The sequence below is a fragment of the Rattus norvegicus genome, chromosome 2 (assembly GCF_021556685.1).
Source record: "Rattus norvegicus strain SHRSP/BbbUtx chromosome 2, alternate assembly SHRSP_T2T, whole genome shotgun sequence".
Lineage (NCBI taxonomy): Eukaryota > Metazoa > Chordata > Mammalia > Rodentia > Muridae > Rattus > Rattus norvegicus.
In genome coordinates, this window is record NC_141535.1 from 191606296 (window position 1) to 191626246 (window position 19951).

General features: G+C 46.7%; 1 protein-coding gene across 1 annotated transcript in view; it reads left to right on the forward strand.

The window, feature by feature from the left end:
- Positions 1-16797: 16797 nt before the first annotated feature.
- Casq2 (calsequestrin 2) overlaps positions 16798-19951 on the forward strand; it is a 55676-nt gene continuing 52522 nt past the window's right edge. Inside the window, 1 exon segment of the mRNA NM_017131.2 lies at positions 16798-17183. Within this exon segment, the coding sequence (NP_058827.3) occupies positions 16950-17183 (234 nt within the window). The 5' untranslated portion in view covers positions 16798-16949.

Sequence of the window (19951 nt, forward strand, 5' to 3'; positions counted from 1 at the left end):
CTCAATGCACGGATTTAACAGAGATGTTGAACCATGACACACACCATTTGAGGAACAACAGGAACTTTTGAAGATTTCAAACTGTTGGGATGGAAATCGCAGCTTGTCCGTCCAGACAAACCACATGGAGGAGGTTTATTGGGATGGCAGAGACAGGGGGGAGGGGTGAAAGAGGGAGGGGGGCTGAAAAGAGAAGAGAAAGAGAGCAGGGAGGAAAGGTCTGCCTTTTTTTTGAAGTGTGACCTAACTGCTCCCAGGTAAAGGTAGGAGCTGAACCAAAGTATGCTGGGAATGTATGGTCGTTGCTATGGCAACAGATGCTCAGGTGACCAGGTGACCACTGCTGGAAACAAAAGAAGTTCCTGATACCAACACAAACAAACTCAACTTTCTGTATAACTGAACCTAATCCAAAGTATTTATAAAACAGCTCATGGGAGCCCCTATTTGTCATAGACTTTGGAGTTTGTTGTTGGGACCACAAAATAGAATTTTTTTCCTTTAAAATTGTTTTAATCTCTGTATGCGCTTTGCTTTAAACAAAGGAAAACGTAATCTGAGGTGAACCCTGTGACTTTCCCTAGGTCAGGATTGTTTTAAACAGCAGCACGGAACCCTGTGACTCTTGCTAGGATAGGATTGTTTTAAACAGCAGCACGAAGAAAAAAAATTTAAAAAAGGGGTTGGGGATTTAGCTCAGTGGTAGAGCGCTTGCCTAGCAAGCACAAGGCCCTGGGTTCGGTCCCCAGCTCCGAAAAAAAGAAAAGAAAAAAAAAATTAAACAGCAGCACGGATCTGCTTCCCATCGCACTGAAATGTGAATGAGTAGTGTCAGTCTGCTGTGAAGTCAGTCTTGCCAGATGAATGTCTACAGAAATATTTCAGTTTTACTTTCAGTATTTATTGATGAAAGCTATTACTGCATCAATGGTAACACATTTCCGGTTTAGTGTGAATTAAGGATGTTTTCTGGTTGCGCAAGGATGCTGGCAACCTCGTCAGTTTGGCTATTGTGTAAATATGTAACGGTAAGCTTAAGTTTAACAAAGCTGGGAATTTGGTTTTTTCTTCATCTGCTTTAAATGAGAGAGAGAGAGAGAAAGAGAGACAGAGAGAGAGAGAGAGAGGTAATGTTAATGTGCTTAGTGTATTCTTTCATGAAAATAAAAAGCAAAAGAACTATCACCAATGGACCTGACGAACCACAAGAAGTGAAGGTCCTGCGGTGGGAGAGCATTGATAACCATGGCCACACAAAATATTATAGACCAGTGTTTTTCCAGGACAAATGAGTAAAAGTTTAATGAATGGAATTTTAAAAAAGCTATAGGGATGGAGAGATCCAAGATTTATCTACCTTCTAAAAATCAGTATGATAACTAAGCAAACCAATAAGGTACAGAAAAACCGTCTGGAATATCTCAGTAGATACAAAAAAATATTGGACAAGATTCAATACCTATTTCTGATTGAAAACTCTAGCCATTGGGAAAAGGATGAACTCAAACTAATAAAACCCTCTCTTATTAGAACAGACTCCATCACACTTAACAGAGTAGACTGAACTTCTCCAAAGACAAGGACGAAGCTGGGCTGCCGATGTCCTCCCCAGGTCTCCTCAGCAGCGACCTGGGGACTCTAGTCAATGCAGCAAGCAAGGAAAGTAGAACAAAGGGGGCTACAAATCTCCTAGAGAAAAGCTAGAGGCTGCCTATACACAAATGTCATGATTGGTTTTGGACAAAAGCCAGTGGAGTCCAAAAAGAGTGTGTTAGCAAGTTCGGAGACCATATAATTGATATGCAAACATCAATTGTATTTCTGCATACTGTTGACAAAAATATGGAGATGGGATTTTTACAGGTGTATTGTTTCAATAGGATCCAAAACTATTAAATACATCTGGATAAATGTGACAAGAGGGGGAAGCCTGTACAGTAGAAACCACAGAACACTGCTAACGTAAAGACGTCTGTGGAAAAACACACCCCCTTCTCATCCTTTTGAGGACTCACTGTGCACATGCTACTTCTAACCCAAGCTGACTTACTGACTCAGCACAGGGCCATCAAAGGTCCCAGCAGACATCTACTTAGATATTGCCTGGATTCCATAAAACAAACAACATGTGCAGGAGAGCGGTCTGCAGCATACACACTTGGGAGAGGTGGGGCTGTGAGCATGTCCTATAAAGGGCCCCAGGGCTCTGGCCACCCAAGTGCTCTTCCCCACTCACACTACTCTCAGGAATGCTTCCCCTGTCTTGATAAATTGTCTCTGCTTCTCTCTTTAAAATGGCAATGAATGGTTTTGTTAATAGCCACTGTTTGTTATTAACTGATCAAATTGTTTATCTAGCATCCAAAGCTTTTCCAATGAGTTTAAAAAAAGACTTAATTTTATTTTATGTTGATGGATGTTTTTGGCTGAATGTATATCTATGCATCACATACATGCCCTGTCCCTTTGGAGGCCAGAAGAGAGTATTTTAGATTTCATGTTGGTGCTGAGAACCCAGCCCATCTCCTCTGGAAGAACAAGCGCTCTTGACCACTGAACATTTAGCCCCTCAAGTTTTTTCTCTTCTCTCTTCTCTTCCCTTCCCTTCCCTTCCCTTCCTCTTTCTTTCCTTTCTTTTCTCTCTCTCTTTCTTTTCTTTTCTCTCTCTCTCTCTCTCTCTCTCTTTCTTTCTTTCTTTCTTTCTTTCTTTCTTTCTTTCTTTCTTTCTTTCTTTCTTTCTTTCTTTCTTCCTTGACATGGTTTCTCTGTGTATGTAGCCCTGGCTGTCCCAATACTCACTATGTAAACCAGGCTGGCCTCAAACTCAGAGATTCACCTACCTCTTCCTCCTGAACACTGGGCTTATAGGCATTCACCACCACACCCAGCCCCCTCTTTCTAGTTCTTAAAACAAATAAATAAAAACTAGGTCATTTTTTTAAGTTTATAAGTTAATTTTGAAGTTCACAGGGAAGAGCAAAACAACTAACAAACAAAAAAACAGAAAACAAACACAAAACAAAATAACATGAAACAAAAGTTGGGGGCAGTTGCACCTGCGTTGAAGGCTTTCAAAGCTACAGATTTTGAGCCTGCACTATTAGCATTTAAAGAGATATATTGATCCAGCAACAAATAGAGAACCAGGCCCGCACATGCACAGAAAACTGACAAAGGAGAAAACCACTGCGGTGGAGATAAACTGTCATGCCCAGAGGTGGTACAAAACCTGATGGACCATCTACAATCGAATAATAATAAAACCGTGTTGTCGTCTTCTGCACTGACCTAATAGGGATCGCCGCAGGTCTGAGTGGCACGCTCTTAGCCGCTCTGTGTAAGAAAAAAGTCCCCAAATTTCTGCTGCAGGCAACAGATTAAAAAAAAACATGTTTTTGTTGATATCACACAATTTTAGTTAGCAATAAAAATAATGAATGATTAGTGTATGCAGCTATCTGACTGAATCTCAAAATAATTGGAGTAAGAGAAAAAAAAATGCCAGCCAGAAAAATAAAGAAGACCAAAGTGGGTCCTCCTTTACAGGAGGTTGCACCAAATGCGAGCTAACTTACAGTCACATCAACAAAAAGATAAGGAGAAAGAAGTGGAGGAGGGGCAGAGTGTAGATGACTCAGTCTGTGGGTGGACACCATAGCCACTGTCCTGACTGTGATGATGGCTTTGTGGATGTACCCAGGTCACGACGCCTCGAATTCCTTATTTCATTACATTTATTTACTTTGTGTGTGTGTGTGTGTTTGTGTGTTTGTGTGTTTGTGTGTGTGGATTCATGTGTGCCACAGCACCAGTGTGGAGGTCAGAGGTCAACTTGTGGAAGTCAGATCTCTTTTGCAGCCTTTTAAGCTCCAAGGATTGTACTCAGGTCGTGAAGTTTGGTGGCAGGTGCCTTTATCTGCCAAGCCCATCTCCCTTGCCTGTCAAATTCTATACTTTAGTTATTGGAAATTTTCTGTGGTGTCGTAGTTACTTTTCTATTGCTGTGAGGGGACATCATAACCAAAGCAACTTATTAAAGAAAGGGTTTAATTTGGGGCTTGCATACAGGTTCAAAGGGTGAGTCCATGACCATCACAGGGGCAGGCATGCCTCTGGAGTAGTAGCTAAGAGATCACAGCGTATTCATGAGCACCAGGCCCCAGGGGGGGTGTCAGGGGGGAAGGAGGGAGAGGCAGAGAGATTGGGACTGACATGAGCTTTTGAAACCTCAAATCCCACCCCCAGAGATACTCTTCCTCCAACAAGGCCACACCTCCTAATCCTTCCTAAAACAGTTCCACCAACAGGGAACCAAGCATTCAAACACATGGGCCAATGGCGCCCATTCTCATCCTGACGCCACACACAGGATATAATTTTTAAAAGAAAAAAATCTTTATATCTGATGTGTTTGTGTGTTTGCTTAGCCAATGTGCTACATAAGCATTTGTTGACAGTCATTTTTCTCTTGCATAATTATTTTAATAAATATCAACAGAATCAATGATTTGCAAACCAGCAAGTTGAAACTCATCAGTAATCTGTTTGCAGTGATTATGAATAATATGAAAATAAACACAATAGGGATGGACCTCTGAGAATTCAGAAAGCCTCTCGCTGCCAAGCCTGAGTTCAGCCCAGGACCCTTTTGGTAGGAGGAGAAAACCTAACTCTCAAGTTTTCCTCTGACCTCCACACATGTGCTGTGGTCCATGTCACTCACAAATACACACACACACACCACATAACAGATCTGGAATAATGAATTCATCTAAAGCAATTTGATACTCCTTCCTTTGAAATGTGTTACACAAGAATGTCCAGCTTACCAGGTAGGTGGCACAAACCTTTAATCCCAGCACCCAGGAGGCAGAGGCTGGAGGATCTCTGTGAGGTCCAGGCTGTGGGGTGGTAAACCATGCTACCAGACAGAAAGCCCGGTAAGGTGGAGCAGATTCAGGAATCCCAGCAAATCTCATAATTGTGAATGGTAGTTGTTTCAATCTACTCCTGACCAGGTTCCTGTCCTGGAACATGTGACCATGACACCTCACTGAGAGGACTGTGACAATCAGTCACTTAGGGACAGCACCTGAAGTCCTTCCACATCTCAGACCAAGCCAATAGAAAGCACCAGCCTCTAGAACTGACCCCACCCCCAAGTGTTTATAAGGTCCTATCCACATGGAATTAATAATGGAGTTATTTCTCCAAAGATCATCAGCGAGTGCCTGTCTTATTGAGCTGCAACTCTCCAGGGAAGAGCTTTCTCTCCCGAAGCTAGACCTTGACCCAGCCCAACCAGTCAGGTACATGAGCTTCACTTCCTGCTCAGTGGCCCTGACCTTGGCCCCTAGCTTTCCACTGCATCTAGGGGCCTGCCACTGACTGACTCTGGGGCAGAGGCAGCCACAGAAGAGGCCCAGCAGCCCACCTTGGTCCTGATTGCCCTTGGAGAACTGTAACACTTTGGTCATTCTGCCCATGCCTGAAACCCCAGGAGACCTTTCACTCCTGACAGGAAAAGGATTCCCCCACCAGCTGCACCCTGGTGTGGTGGTCTATGTAGGTTGGCACCAGGACAACCTGGTCTAAAAACCCAAGACAGCCAAGACTACACAGAGACACCTAGTCTCAAAAGGGAAAAGGGGGCAACTTCTCTCTTGCATTCTAAGGGGATGTGTAGAGAGTATGTATAACTATAGATAAGGAAAGTCTAAAAGTCAAGGTGATGTGGCAGTAAGGTGGAAGCATATAGCCCAGAGAAGCATCTTACCTGCATCCGGAACGGAGACTGAGATGGTCATGAACGGACAAGAGCCTGCTCAGCCACTCTGCACTCAGTTAAATTGGCCTCCTGTGCCTGGACCAGGCAGCGCGGCTGGGTAAAGATGCCCTGATGCTTACAAAACAAACAACTGAGGCTTGGATATGCCGCCCTTCCTCACTGGAGGAGCAGGGCTTCGCTGTCCTGCCGTCTGCATCCATTCTCCACGACAACTGCAACACATTCCCACATACGTGATGACTAAGACAGCACACATACATAATCTTACAGTTACTAAAAGTCCGAAACAGCTCACCAGGGTGACACTCCTCCTGGAGGCTTTGTGAGAGCCTTGGCTTGCTTTCTGCAGCTCTAAGAGAGGTCTCAGTCCCATGGTTTCTCATTATCCTAACTCTGCTCCTGTCCTCACATCTCTTCTGTGCTGACCCACCTGGCTCTCTGTCATAAAAATCCCTCCTAGTGACATGGGTTCAATCTCCTTAGCTCAGGACTAACTCAACCACATCTGCAAAGTCTCTCTGGCCCTATGTAGCGTCCGCCCTGGTTCCTTTGGTTAGCACCTGCAGAATTGCTTCACACTCCCAGGCCATCAACCCACTATGGCTAGCCTGCAGAAACTGGCTGCCTCTTGCTCTGATCTCCTTTGCCCTGTAAAATGATAACTCCAGAGACTTGTAATAACCAACCAGATTTATAACAGTAAATCTTCAACCCCAAAATGCCCACACAAAGAACACAAAACTCGATTGATATCGACACAAGCTGCACACCTAGATTGGACAAACGTGCCCTACACTGATCAATCGTCTGTCTATGAAGTCCCCAGGTACTTATGGCTCTCAGGACCATGTGGTTCTAGTGCATCATCTTCTCCTCAGGATCATCTTGTCTCTCCCATCTCCGTCTTGTCTCTCTCCCCTCTCTAAAACTTTCAGCTCAGCCCTCTCCTTCCACTGCCCAATCACAGGATCTGGCCTTATCTGACCAGTCAAGATTTCACCTGAGTACAGCACCATTTTTGAGGAAGCAGAAAACCAAGCAGCAATCCACAACAGCCCTAGAAGGGAACAGCCCACTGGTCTGAGTGCTGAAACCTAGGTGTTTCCTGGGAGGGAGCCTCACTCTACCGCCTGCATCTGGACACTTCAATATCACTGCTTTGACACCTGTTTTTCCTCTTTGCTACCCATCTGACTCCAAGACAAACTAACACTAATCTTTCTACTTCTTCTTATCTATATCTTCTTTTTTTATTTATTTTTTAATTTTTTTAAATTGGGTATTTCTTATTTACATTTCAAATGTTATTCCCTTTCCCTGTTTCCTGTCCATAAGCCCTCTAATCCCTCCCCCTCCCCTTCTATAAGGGTGTTCCTCTCCCCATCTACCCTCCTTACCCCCTCCCACCCACAGTCCCCTAGAGTGGGGGTCCAACCTTGGACCAAGGGCTTCTCCTTCCATTGGTGCCCAGCAAGGGCATCCTTTGCTACATATGCAGTTGGAGCTCTGGGTCAGTCCATATGTACTCTTTGGGTAGTGGTTTTAGTCCCTGGAAGCTCTGGTTGGTTGGCATTGTTTTTCTTATGGGGTTGAAAGCCCCTTCAGTTCTTTCAATCCTTTCTCTAATTCCTCCAATGGGGGTCCCATTTCTCAGTTCAGTGGTTTGCTGCTAGCATTCACCTCTGTATTTGACATGTTCTGGTTGTGTCTCTCAGGAGAGATCTATAACCTGTTCCTTTCAGCATGCCCTTCTTATCTTCATACATCTTATCTAGTTTTGGTGGATATATCTATATATCTATATATCTATATATCTATATATCTATATATCTATATATCTATATATCTATATATCTATATATCTATATATCTATATATCTATATATCTATATATCTATATATCTATATATCTATATATCTATATATCTATATATATATCTATATATCTATATATCTATATATCTATATATCTATCTATGGGCCACATGTGGGGCAGGTTCTGAATGGCCGTTCCTTCAGTCTCTGCTCTAAACTTTGCCTTTATATCCCCTCCTATGGATATTTTTGTTCCCCCTTTTAAGAAGGAGTGGAAGCATTGCATTTTGGTCGTCCTTCTTGAGTTTCATGTGGTCCGTGGATTGCATCTTGGGTAATTCGAGCTTTTGGGCTAATATCCCCTTATCGGTGAGTGCATACCATGTGTGTTTTTCTGTGATTGGGTTACCTCACTCAGGATGATATTTTCTAGTTCATTCCATTTGCCTATGAATTTTGTGAAGTCATTTTTTTTTTTTAGTCATCTGCTTTCCTTTTATTTATTTATTTTTGTTGCCTTTTTTTCCTTCAAGCTTGAGCCTCCGGGCCTGTGCGGCCCCTCTCCACGGCGACAGGGGAACCCCGGGGCGCCACGCGCTGTCCCGGGACTGGCTGTAGGTGAGCTCCCGGGTGGCCAGGGCGAACAATAACAGTAAATAACGCTGCCTCGTCAGCATCATAAAAACGGAAACGCTTCCACTGTGTTTTAATAAGCGTCGCCCATCAATTTGCCTCCCTGCCGGCCGCGGGCACCGGGGAGGGTGCGGGAGGGGGACGAGGGGGCTCGAGCGCCGGCCGAGCCGAGAGGCGGCCGAGCTGAGTAACTCCGTTGCCATGGCGACGTGCGAAGTCATTGTTTTTGATAGCTGAGTAATATTCCATTGTGTAGATGTACCACATTTTCTATACCCATTCCTTTGTTGAAGGGCATCTGGGTTCTTTCCAGCTTCTGGCTATTATAAATAAGGCTGCTATGAACATAGTGGAGCATGTATCTTTGTTTTATGTTGGAGCATCTTTTGGGTATATGCCCAGGAGTGGTATAGCTGGGTCCTCAGGTAGTTCAATGTCCAATTTTCTGAGGAACCTCCAGACTGATTTCCAGAGTGGTTGTACCAGTTTTCAATCTCACCAACAATGGAGGAGTGTTCCTCTTTCTCCACATCCTTGGCAGCATTTGCTGTCCTGAGTTTTTGATCTTAGCCATTCTCACTGGTGTGAGGTGGAATCTCAGGGTTGTTTTGATTTGCATTTCCCTGATGACTAAAGATGTTGAACATTTCTTTGGGTGCTTCTCCAACATTCAATATTCCTCAGCTGAGAATTTTCTTTAGTTCTGTACCCCATTTTTTAAAGAACCCTTTGGCTCTCTGGAGTCTAACTTCTTGAGTTCTTTATATATTTTAGATATTAGCCCTCTACCAGAGGTAGGATTGGTAAAGATCTTTTCCCAATCTGTTGGTTGCCGTTTTGTCCTAATGACAGTGTCCTTTGCCTTACAGAAGCTTTGCAGTTTTCTGAGGTCCCATTTGTCGATTCTTGACCTTAGAGCATAAGCCATTGGTGTTCTGTTCAGGAAATTTTCCCCAGTGCCCATGTGTTTGAGACTCTTCCCCAATTTTTCTTTTATTACTTTGAGTGTATCTGTTTGATGTGGAGGTCCTTGATCCACTTGGACTTAAGCTTTGTACAGGGTGGTAAGCATGGATCGATGTGCATTCTTCTACATGTTGACCTCCAGTTGAACCAACAACATTTGTTGAAAATGCTATCTTTTTTCCATTGGCTGATTTTAGCTCTTTTGTCAAAGATCAAGTGATCGTAGGTGTGTGGGTTCATTTCTTGGTCTTCAATTCTATTCCATTGATCTATCTGCCTGTCTCTGTACCAGTACCACACAGTTTTTATCACTATAGCTCTGTAATACAGCTTGAGGTCAGGGATGATGATTCCCCCCGAAGTTCTTTTATTGTTGATTATAGTTTTAGCTATCCTGGGTTTTTTGTTATTCCAAATGAATTTAAAAGCTAAAGTTTGTTTTGTCCTTCTGACCTCCCTCCCTCCCTCCCTCCTTCCACTTTCCTGTCTCCTTTGCTTCACTTCTTATTTTTCCTAGTAAATCACTTGTTTTCTATTATTTTCCCGCCTTGTAAATTCTATGTAGTTTGAACTTCTCCCTCTTTAGGAGACCAGGCAGGCTGCCCTCCATATGCAGACTATTCAGAACCCATAAGAAGTCAGATAGAGACAGTAGAGCCTACTCCTAGCGGCTGAGCCTCAGGCCTGCGTGACAACAAGTTGATTACCTGGCTTTACTCAGCCTCAGTTTCTCCACCTGTGAAATGGGAGACTTGATACTCAGTCCAATGTATTTGAAATAAAACAGTGTAGCAGTGTAATGAGCTCAGTAACTGCCCATAGCAAGCAAAGGAATCATTTAGTCTCAGTGATGGATTGCTTTATGTCAACTTGGCAGAAGCTAGACTCATCTGAGAGGAGAGAACCTCAATTGAGAAAATGCCTTCAAAATATCAGGCTGTGAGCAAACATTTAGCGCATTTTCTTAGTGATTGATGTGGGAGCTGCCCCGCCCCTACAGCCCATTGTGGGTGGACCCATTTCTGACCTGTTAGTCCAGGGTTCCATAAGAAGGCTGGCTGAGCAAGCCATGAGGAGCAAGCAAGTAAGCAGCACTCTTCCATGACCTTTGCATCAGCTCCTCCCTCTAGGTTCCTGTCCTGTTTGAGTTTCTGCCATGACTGACATCAATATGAACGACACTAAGGAAGGGTAACCGAAACCAACCCTTTCCTCCCTGTGTTGCTTTTGGTCATGATGTTTCATCGCAGCAAACATTCTAACAGCTTCTTCCTCCTTCTTTTACCCTCAACAATGATAGTTTATTCGGTTGAGTATAAAAAATCAGAGCCATAGAGCAGTCTCCATTTGGGCAGCCAGTTATAGCAATTCTAGGCTTGTGTGCGTGATACAAGACCTCAGAGAAAGCTGGTGGAGGGCAGGCACAAGAGTTCCCCAGTGGGTTCAAATCCCAGCTCTGCCAGAACTAGCTTCAGACAATGTACATAATCTTTCCATCCTTAAGCTTGCCCATCTGTTAACTGGGAGGAGTAAAATTATCAGCTTCATAGAGTTGCTAAAAGGAATACATTAGCAGTGCTTCTGAAAAGGTCAGGCACAAAGTAACTCCTCGATGCTACTTAATATATTGTTACTGAGCTCTGCTCTGGGCCCAGACTAGTGAATGCTGGTAACAGATGGTTTCCTGATCCAGTAACCTTCAGGCCTTTCTAAGAGGATAGGAACCCCAGTGAGAGGGATGTTTCCAAGGAGAAGTGCCACGTATGGCAGCCTCAGTCTAGACTGACACCCTCCCTCCCCAAGGAAGTAACATTTGTTAAAAGCAGGGTTCAGAGCACACTAGTGGGGCCCAGGGGCTTGCTGTCAGCCTAGCCTTGCTTGCTCACTCTGTATTCCAGATGCTGGGGAGGTCGAAAGGCTCCTAAGGGGCACCTGACATTCAGAGCTCTGAGGAAAGAAAGTCGTCCAGCAGCTACCACACCTGTGCTGGGCAAGTCTTGCTGCGAGGGGATCTGGAGACCAGCGTCTGCTCTCCCCTAGGGCAGCGATAAGCTGTTGCAAGGCCAGGGCAGAACAGGGGGTTCAAAGGCTCACACAGAGAAAGATGCCATATTCGGCATGTCCACTGGGTGGAGTATTTTAGTCAAAGAAGAGCTCTGTGGAGGCAGTCACTTTAGGGACTTCATCTGGTAGAGAGGCAAGCTTAGGCCTGTTCTGTGTCCTGCCCCTCAATGCACCTCCTCCCCAGGGAATGCTTGCCACGCTTCCTCAAGCCCAGCCCAGCCCAGGCCAGAGGCCTGTCCTCCTCTGAGGAACTCAGAGGCAATTAGAAAACTTGAGAACCAGAATGGGCTAAAATCTGACTCTATTTTTCACATGGGAAACTGAGAGCCCATTTTTTCACATGGAAATCTGAGAGCCCATTTTTTCACATGGAAATCTGAGAGCCAAGGATAGGTAGGGAGAGCTATGTCTTTGCAGGATTGACCTTTAAATGTAGATGAGAATTTATGTAAAGGACAAGACCATATGAAAGTGATGTTGGGGGAGGGACAGCGAAGCCCTTCCGGCCTGGGTCTCCCTAGAGCTGGAGAGAGCCTGCAGTTGGAGAGTGCAGCCAGTCTTTGAGCTCCCGGGGCTCTTTTCAGACTTTGACCTAATCCTCCCCTTCTCTAATTCTGCTCTGAAAGTGTCTATTCCCAGTATGTAACTGCCCTTGCAGGGAGGAAGTCTAGAGAGATACCCATGTCCCTTCTATCCTTTTTGGCTACTAGACCATTGAAACAATGGAACTCAAAACACTGGAATTTCCATGGCAATCAAGGGGTTGGAGAGGAAGTTGTCTGAGGGGAGACTTGTCTCCCAGGAAGAGTTTACACCATTCTGACAATTTGTCAGATCACATCTTGGGAGAGACTGGAGACAGACAATGATCAGGGTCACACAGGGACCTCTTCACCTTGACCAGAACTGTTTAGTCATGCACAGCTCTTGGTATGCACCAGACAATTCCGGGACCCACTAATTTGCTTTTCTTTTGGTGTGGCCATATTGAATAAATTTCCTTTCTATGCCTTTCACTATGGTCTCTTTAATTGGCCTATTGAGGACAAGTGAGCGTAGGCCACTTCTCCTTTCTTCTTTCTTCTTCTCTTCCTCCTCCTCTTTTTTCCTCCTCCCCTCTTCTTTCTTTTTCTTTTTCCTCCTCCTCCTCCTCCCCCCCCCCTTCTTGAGAAAGGGTCTTGATGGCCTAGAATTCATCATATAGACCAGGTTGGTCTTGAGGCTGCAATGGTCCTCCTGCCTCTGTGCCCTCAACTTCTTTCTTGCATCAACTAGCCAGTGGTCATCATTTTTCTTTTGTCTTTCGCCACTGTTTTTGAGAGCATATTTCCTTGTGACATACTGTATCATGTGAGGGCATATGCATGCTCCCCGTAAGATATAAATCCATGAATCCAGGTTTGCAGTGTGTCTGTTCCCTATGCCCAAAAGGTGGCCAGTAGAAAATGTTCCAGAAAAATCTGTGTAATTGACCAGTAAAGAAAACACCATGACGGGGTTGGGGATTTGGCTCAGTGGTAGAGCGCTTGCCTAGCAAGCGCAAGGCCCTGGGTTCGGTCCCCAGCTCCGAAAAAAAGAAAAGAAAAAAAAAAGAAAAGAAAACACCATGACTTGAGTCCCAGGTTACCCTGAAGTGAGTTATAGTAAAGATCAAACTGAATTGTGTTCTTAAAATCATCTGGCCAACTTTCAAGACAGAGCAAGAGGGAAAGGATAAGGTCGGGAGATTCTAGATGCGCCCTTTCAGAGAGATAAGAAATAGAAATCATCAGAAAGCCATGGCCTATATGACAGGGTGACAATGAACATTTGTCTGCATTTGTTTGTTTGTTTATTTATTCTTTCTTATTCAAAATCAAATGGACCCAAACTAAAAATGCCCATTAATTGCACACATGACCAACCCCACAGGCTTCATCAGACCCCCACAGACCTACAGTGTGCTATAAACCAGTGTGGGCAGCATTGATGGGGACTGAAAGCTGATTTGAGGCACATGGGTTGATCTGGGCACAGACGCAGCACCTGTGTTTATAGACTACGTTCATAAGGCTGGTGAGAAATCAAGCAAGAAGAGACACCAGGAAAACGGAGGAGGGAAGGCCGCTGCAGTGGAGGTCAGCCAGGAAAATGTTCTTCTCCCTACAGAACTCACTACTACCCACTAGTGAGTTCCCACGGACTCTCCACACTGCAGGTGTGTCAGAGAAAGGATTCACAGAGTTCCCCACTGACAGGCACTTCTCCCTGGAGCCATCAACAGAAGCCAGACTTGAAGGCTCAGTCAATTCAAAACAACAGTTCTCTCTCTACCCTTGGAGTTCTGTCGGTTGGAGTCTGTAGTAAGCTGGGCAGAAATGAAAACATTTTAGAGACTCTTTTATCTCTCAGTCTGTGAAACAATAGACCCCAAAGACATGGGAATTTCCCCAGAAATCTCAGCCTAGGAAAAAGGAAGAACCAGAGCTGGAGAGGGAACTTCTCTCGCATGAAGTCTCCACAGGATTCTAACACTTGCTAGACCACCTTACAGGATGAGCTCCAAGCCCAGACAATGGTGTCCCAGTGACAGGTGGGACCACACAGGAAGGGCTTCAGTACCCATTCCCACATGACTTTTCTTGTTCATTTTGTCTTTTCAAACACGTTCGCTGCCGCTTACACACACACTCATGGCGAAGGGCACCCTGGGACTACTTAGGAGGCATAGCCTTGGTCCCCTCTTTAAGTTTCAGTCTCAGTTCAAACCCAGAAGGTGGACTTGAAAGGGTTGCTGTCTCTCTGTCCTGCTTCCCAGTGTGTGGACTAAACCTGTTTTCTGCTCCCTACCTTTAATTTAACTCTTTTAATTGGCTTACTGAGAACAGGTGCTGGGTCTAACTCGGGGCACAGATTGTGATGCCCACGTTTGGTAGCAGGTGAAATGCAAAGACCCTGGTGCTAAAGGTTTCAAAGAGGTAGGGGGATGGGAGTGGGGAGGAATGAAGCAGAAAGGGAAAAAGAGACAGTTACACACTGAGAAAAGTGGAGCGACTTCTAAATAAAGGTAACCCAGTGAGATTCAGACAACCGGGAACACTCTGCAAAACTGACCTTAAAACGACAGGACATCCGCACCCCATCCCACCCATGTCACCCACCCTGCCCCACCCCACCCACCTCACCCCACCTCACCCACCCTGCCCCACCCACCTCACCCCACCTCACCCACCCTGCCCCACCCCACCCACCTCACCCCCACCTCACCCACCCTGCCCCACCCCACCCACCTCACCCCACCTCACCCACCCTGCCCCACCCACCTCACCCCACCTCACCCACCCTGCCCCACCCACCTCACCCACACCCACCTGCCCCCATCCCACTCACCTCACCTACCCCACCATACTCATCCCGCCCCACCCCACCCCACCTCACCCTGCCCCACCCCACCCACCTCACCCCACCTCACCCACACCCACCCCACCCACCTCACCCCACCTCACCCACCCTGCCCCACCCCACCCACCTCACCCACACCCACCCGCCCCCATCTCACTCACCTCACCCACCCCACCATACTCATCCCGCCCCACCCCACCTCACCCACCCTGCCCCACCCCACCCACCTCACCCACACCCACCCACCTCCATCCCACCACACCCACCCTGCCCCCATCCCACCACACCCACCCACCTCACCCACACCCACCCGCCTCCATCCCACCCACCTCACCCACCGTGCCCCCATCCCACTCACCTCACCCACCCCACACATATTTTCTAAGGAAGGAGAAATCTTGCAGGCTTGGCAAGGACTATTGCTCAGGACTCTCCATTTAGACAGTCCCTGGAAGGACAGTGACCCTGGGAGGACTGCACCCCCAGGAAGACAGTGCCCCTGGGAGGACAGGGCTCTGTCAGGGTCATCAGTGCTGGACTCACCAGTCCCTGCTTACCTGCGCATGGATGTGAAGGGTGACCAGAGTTTTTGTGGCAGCAGAGGGCCTCAGACGGGGCACTGGGATCAGCTTTTTCTTCTAGCCCCTGGGGAAGGTGCTGGTGACAGGGTGGTGGTCAGAGCCCCAAGCACCACTGTCTCCTCTGCAGACAGAACCATTGTCCGACTAAAGAGCTACCCTAAGGGGTACCGACAGGGGATCTGCTGATTGAGAACCGCACAGCCCAGAGCCCTGGCTTCTGCCGTGTGGTGGCTTTGACAACTGATTCTCAGACACATCCATGGGACAGCATCTGCCTCAGTCAACTCATCGGCAGAGTGCACAGGGCTACAGTGGCTGGCTGAGCTCAAGGACAGAGTGGACAGGCCGAGCTTCACATGCCATATCAGAAAAGGACAAACAATTATAACCCAAGTCCTGCCCACTCCAGTGAGAAGGAGTCATAGAGAACCGCACTGTTTCCGAGGGCTCGCTTTGCGCCAGGCTCTTCCCTCTGTGTGTTCTGAACACCAGGGTAGCAGTCTTCCCCACTTTAAACAAAGGAGGTCTGGGACTCAGAGAAGCCGCATGGCCCTCCAAAGTCGGCCAGCCCCTAAAAGGGCAGAGTGGCGATCACAACTCTGGCCTGCGCTGGCTTGGATAAACTGCCCATCACTCTGTTGCTAATGAAGAAGGGAGCAACACGGGGTCTTGTCTTAAGAGTTAGTGAGGGGTTGGGAATTTAGCTCAGTGGTAGAGCGCTTGCCTAGGAAGCGCAAGGCCCTGGGTTCCGTCCCCAGCTCCGGAAAAAAAGAACCAAAAAAAAAAAAAAAAGTTAGTGAGGGTGGGGGTGGGGCAGAGTGTGGGGTGGAGAGAGGATGTTGGCAGAGACCCCAAGGATGTTCCTGTGGTGACCTTAAACGTCTTTAAAATTTGACTTTAAAGTGGATCTCCGGCTCCCCTACCCATAGCAGCCCTCAGCTATGAGAACTGGAAAAGAAAGTGGGCTGGAACCGCGGCAAGTTCTTTGTGTGTCAGTAGGAAAGCATGTCTCTAAGTCCCTGCCCGGCAAGGACATGTGGACCTGGTGCTGCCAGCACTGGGCTTCCAAGAAGACCTAGAAAGGCATGTGGAGAGTGCCTGCCCTGGGTGGAACAGTGCAGCCAGGGAGAGAGGCTGCCCGGTTGTCCTGAAACTGAGCAATGTGATGTCTAAGTGGGATTTTTGATGCTTTAAACCTTCCGTGTTCTTATTGGCACCGACACTCCTTGCTCTCCTTTCTCACCCACCCCCATGAGTTTCCCTCTCTGACCTTTTTGGTGCCCCTTTATTTCACTTGCATACGGTCCCTCCAGTCCCCTCCTGCCTGCTGCCCATTCACCGCTGACATGCTTTGTGGACAAATCCCTCAACGGTGTCATAGCTGACTTTTTTTAAAAAAAAATATTATTCATTGCATGATTTATTTTTAGCCCGAAACAACTGCATCCTAAAAATGGAGTTCTTAATGAGACAGAGGCTGGGAGAGCTATGCAAGGTATCTAGGGCTTGGCCTCCCAGCCTCCTGCCTGGCTCTTGCTCTGTGCGCATGTGTGCATTAAGCCTCCACAGTTTGTTCTGAGCCCACAACTACACAGCCGCAGGACCAAGGAGGTGAGATCAGCCTCTTTGTTCCCTAACCAAGCTTAGCAGCGTCTCCAAGAACCTTCCATCTGTCTTCCATGATCTCCGTTCTGGGGACTGAGAAACAAGACTCTTCCCAAATGAAGAGGATTTACCTGCTCGTGGTGGGGCTTTATCTGCTGTCCTTTAGCAGGGCAGAAGAGGGGCTGAACTTCCCCACGTACGATGGGAAGGACCGAGTGGTCAGCCTTTCTGAGAAGAACTTGAAGCAAGTGTTGAAGAGATACGATTTGCTCTGTCTCTACTACCACGAGCCTGTGTCTTCAGACAAGGTCGCACAGAAGCAGTTCCAACTGAAGGAGATTGTACTGGAGGTAAGAGGGCAGGGGCAGCAGCCACCTGTCTGAGTGAGCATTGGTGCCAGTGTGGCATTTAACAGGGATGCGGGAACAAGGGCGCAGAGAATGTGTGCAGAGGTCTCGCGTGTGGTGGTGTCACATAAACCGAACTTTCTTTTCTGCAGAAGTGGACTATGGGGACAAACCCTTAAGATGGAAAGGAGTGAAGGGGTTGCACATTGACCCTTCTTTATCCAGGGAGCGGGGCAATCATTGCTCAGGACAAATGGCTGAGGCTCAGCCATGCAGAATCAGTGCAAGGCTGAATGGGAGGCCCAGCAGCCGAGCTCCGGACAATTGATCATAAGTTCTTCCTTCAAATGTCCTGATTCGTCAGGGGTTCTTGTCCCACCTGCCCCCTTTCCAGAATGTTCCAACTACTGTTAAAACCACTGGCTTAAAGGAAACTTGGGGTTTCCTGTGAGTCCCTTCAGTGCCAACTTCCCATGCTCGTCTCCCTCGGAGGCCCCTTGACCTTGCCTCTGCTCTTGGTCAGAGGGAGAGTGACCCTGTCATTTTCCAAGTCAACTTTAGAGTATGGGTGTGTGCTCTTCTGGACTGTGCATTCATTAACAGACAGTTCCCCCCCCCCCAGAAAGTTCTTGAGCCCACACTGAAGTAATTTCTTATTTTATCTATATTACATGACCTGTTGGTCATCTGGCACTGGGGGAGGGGGCGTTTCTAATCCTTCGCAAGTGTCACAGAGAGACTCTGCATCTCCTCCTGGACAGCTTAAGGCCACTGACACTTCAAGAATACCCATGCTGCAGAGAGTCCTTCCCAGTCCCCACGGCCCGCTCAGCACACAGCTAAAGGATAATGTGAGAGTTAACCAGGCAGTACTTCTAGGACACTCAGGCTAATCAAATACCGAGATTAGCAAACTCACCATATGAAAGCCAGGGAGACTTAAAATCTCAAAAAATGACTATAGTAGAACCCAGCAAACCATCTGAATATGTCAGAGTCACATTAAAAGAGGGAAAAACATTTCATAATTCTAAGTGCTCCCCAATCAGCCGAAAGTGTGAGTGTTTAAAAATATCTCCACAGCCATCATGATCTTCCCAGGCTCGTACCCTGAGGCGAGGGTAGTAGTTTTGTCCCTTCTGTGGGCAGCAGATGGAGGGGAAGTAGGCCCTATAGAAATGGGGAAAGCAACAGGCTGGGGGAAGAACAGGGCCAGAGCACACAGGCTGCACATGCACAGCCCATGAAATGGGTACATTATCATCTCTGTTGACAACTGCCATTCTCAGTTACTGAGATCCTTTCTTATGAAACAGGTAGCTAAAAGCATAGAGATTTTCTTTGGTAATCTCATCACTGACTCATTAAATCAGACCAAAAAGAACTCCTCCATGGTCAGGGCACAGTGACAACCATGTCTTATTAAAGACAACCTTATAAGATAGCACATGAGTACACATTACACAAGTATGTTCCTCTCACAATAGTAGATGGACATTAAATGGTACACAACCTATAACTTTTGGAAATGGCCTATTGTAGAGCAAGAAGTCTATTCTGATGACTGACTTTCCAGTACTACAACACAGGCCACTCTACTATGGCCATTCTACAACACAGCCTGTCTACTAGGGATTTTCTGTGTTGACTATTTCCCATACGACCCTGTGGGGTAATAGGAGGCTGGTTCTATGAACCATGGGTTAAAACAGAACTGTGGATCCCAGGGTTCTGTAGCTCTTAGATGGGTCTCCTAGGCCACTTCTCTTAGCCTTCGGTATCCCTCACAGTTGAGTTCCCCATTCTATGTTGGCCATTTTATGTTGTCAGTCCCTGTGATGGTTTATATGCTTAACCCAGGGAGTGGTACTATTTGGAGGTGTGGCCTTGTTGGAGTAGGTGTGGCCTTGATGGAGGTATGTCCCTGTGGGTGTAGGCTTTAAGACTCTCATCCTAGCTGCCTGGTACCCAGTCTTCTCCTAGCTGCCTTTGGAACAAGAGGTGGGACTCTCAGCTCCTCCAGCCCCATGTCTGCCTGGATGCTACCATGCTCCTGCCTTGATGACAATGAACTGAACCTCTGAACCTGTAAGCCAGCCTCTATTAAATGTTGTCTAAGAGCTTCATTGGTCATGGTGTCTACCTCAGTAAAATCCTGACTAAGACAGTCCCCATTTGATTTGTATGCCAGTGGAAAGTCTTTAGCTTGGTGTTACCATAACATCCTCAGACAAAGCAATGCATTTGGCATCACTGATAGGTCTCACATGTTTTGGTGCTTTGAATGAAGACACCCACTCCAATGTCTCATATGTTTGAATGGTTGGTCCCCAATTGGTGGAACTGCTTGGAAGAATTTAGAAGTGTGGCCTTGCTGGAGAAGGTCCAGTGTCACTAGGAGTGAGCTTTGAGTGCCATTCTAGTTGTCTCTTTCTCTGAGTCGAGGCTGTCGTCTAGGTATGTAAGCTCTCATCTACTGCTCCAGCACCATGCCTGCCTGCCTGCTGCCATGCTCGCCAAATGATGGCTGCATGCTTTACTCCTCTGGAGCCACACGCCTAAGTTAAACACTTTCTTTTGTAAGTTTCTTTGGCTCTGGTGTTTTGTCACAGCAATAGAAACATAGCCAAGACAGATGTATGTAGTCTAAGAACACCATCACCCTTATATGCCCATCCTTGTATGCAATAAGGAAGCCAGAGAGCTTGAATTCTCTCTTTTACTCGTTACTTGATCCAGAGCAAACCACAAAGATTCACCCCCTCACACCA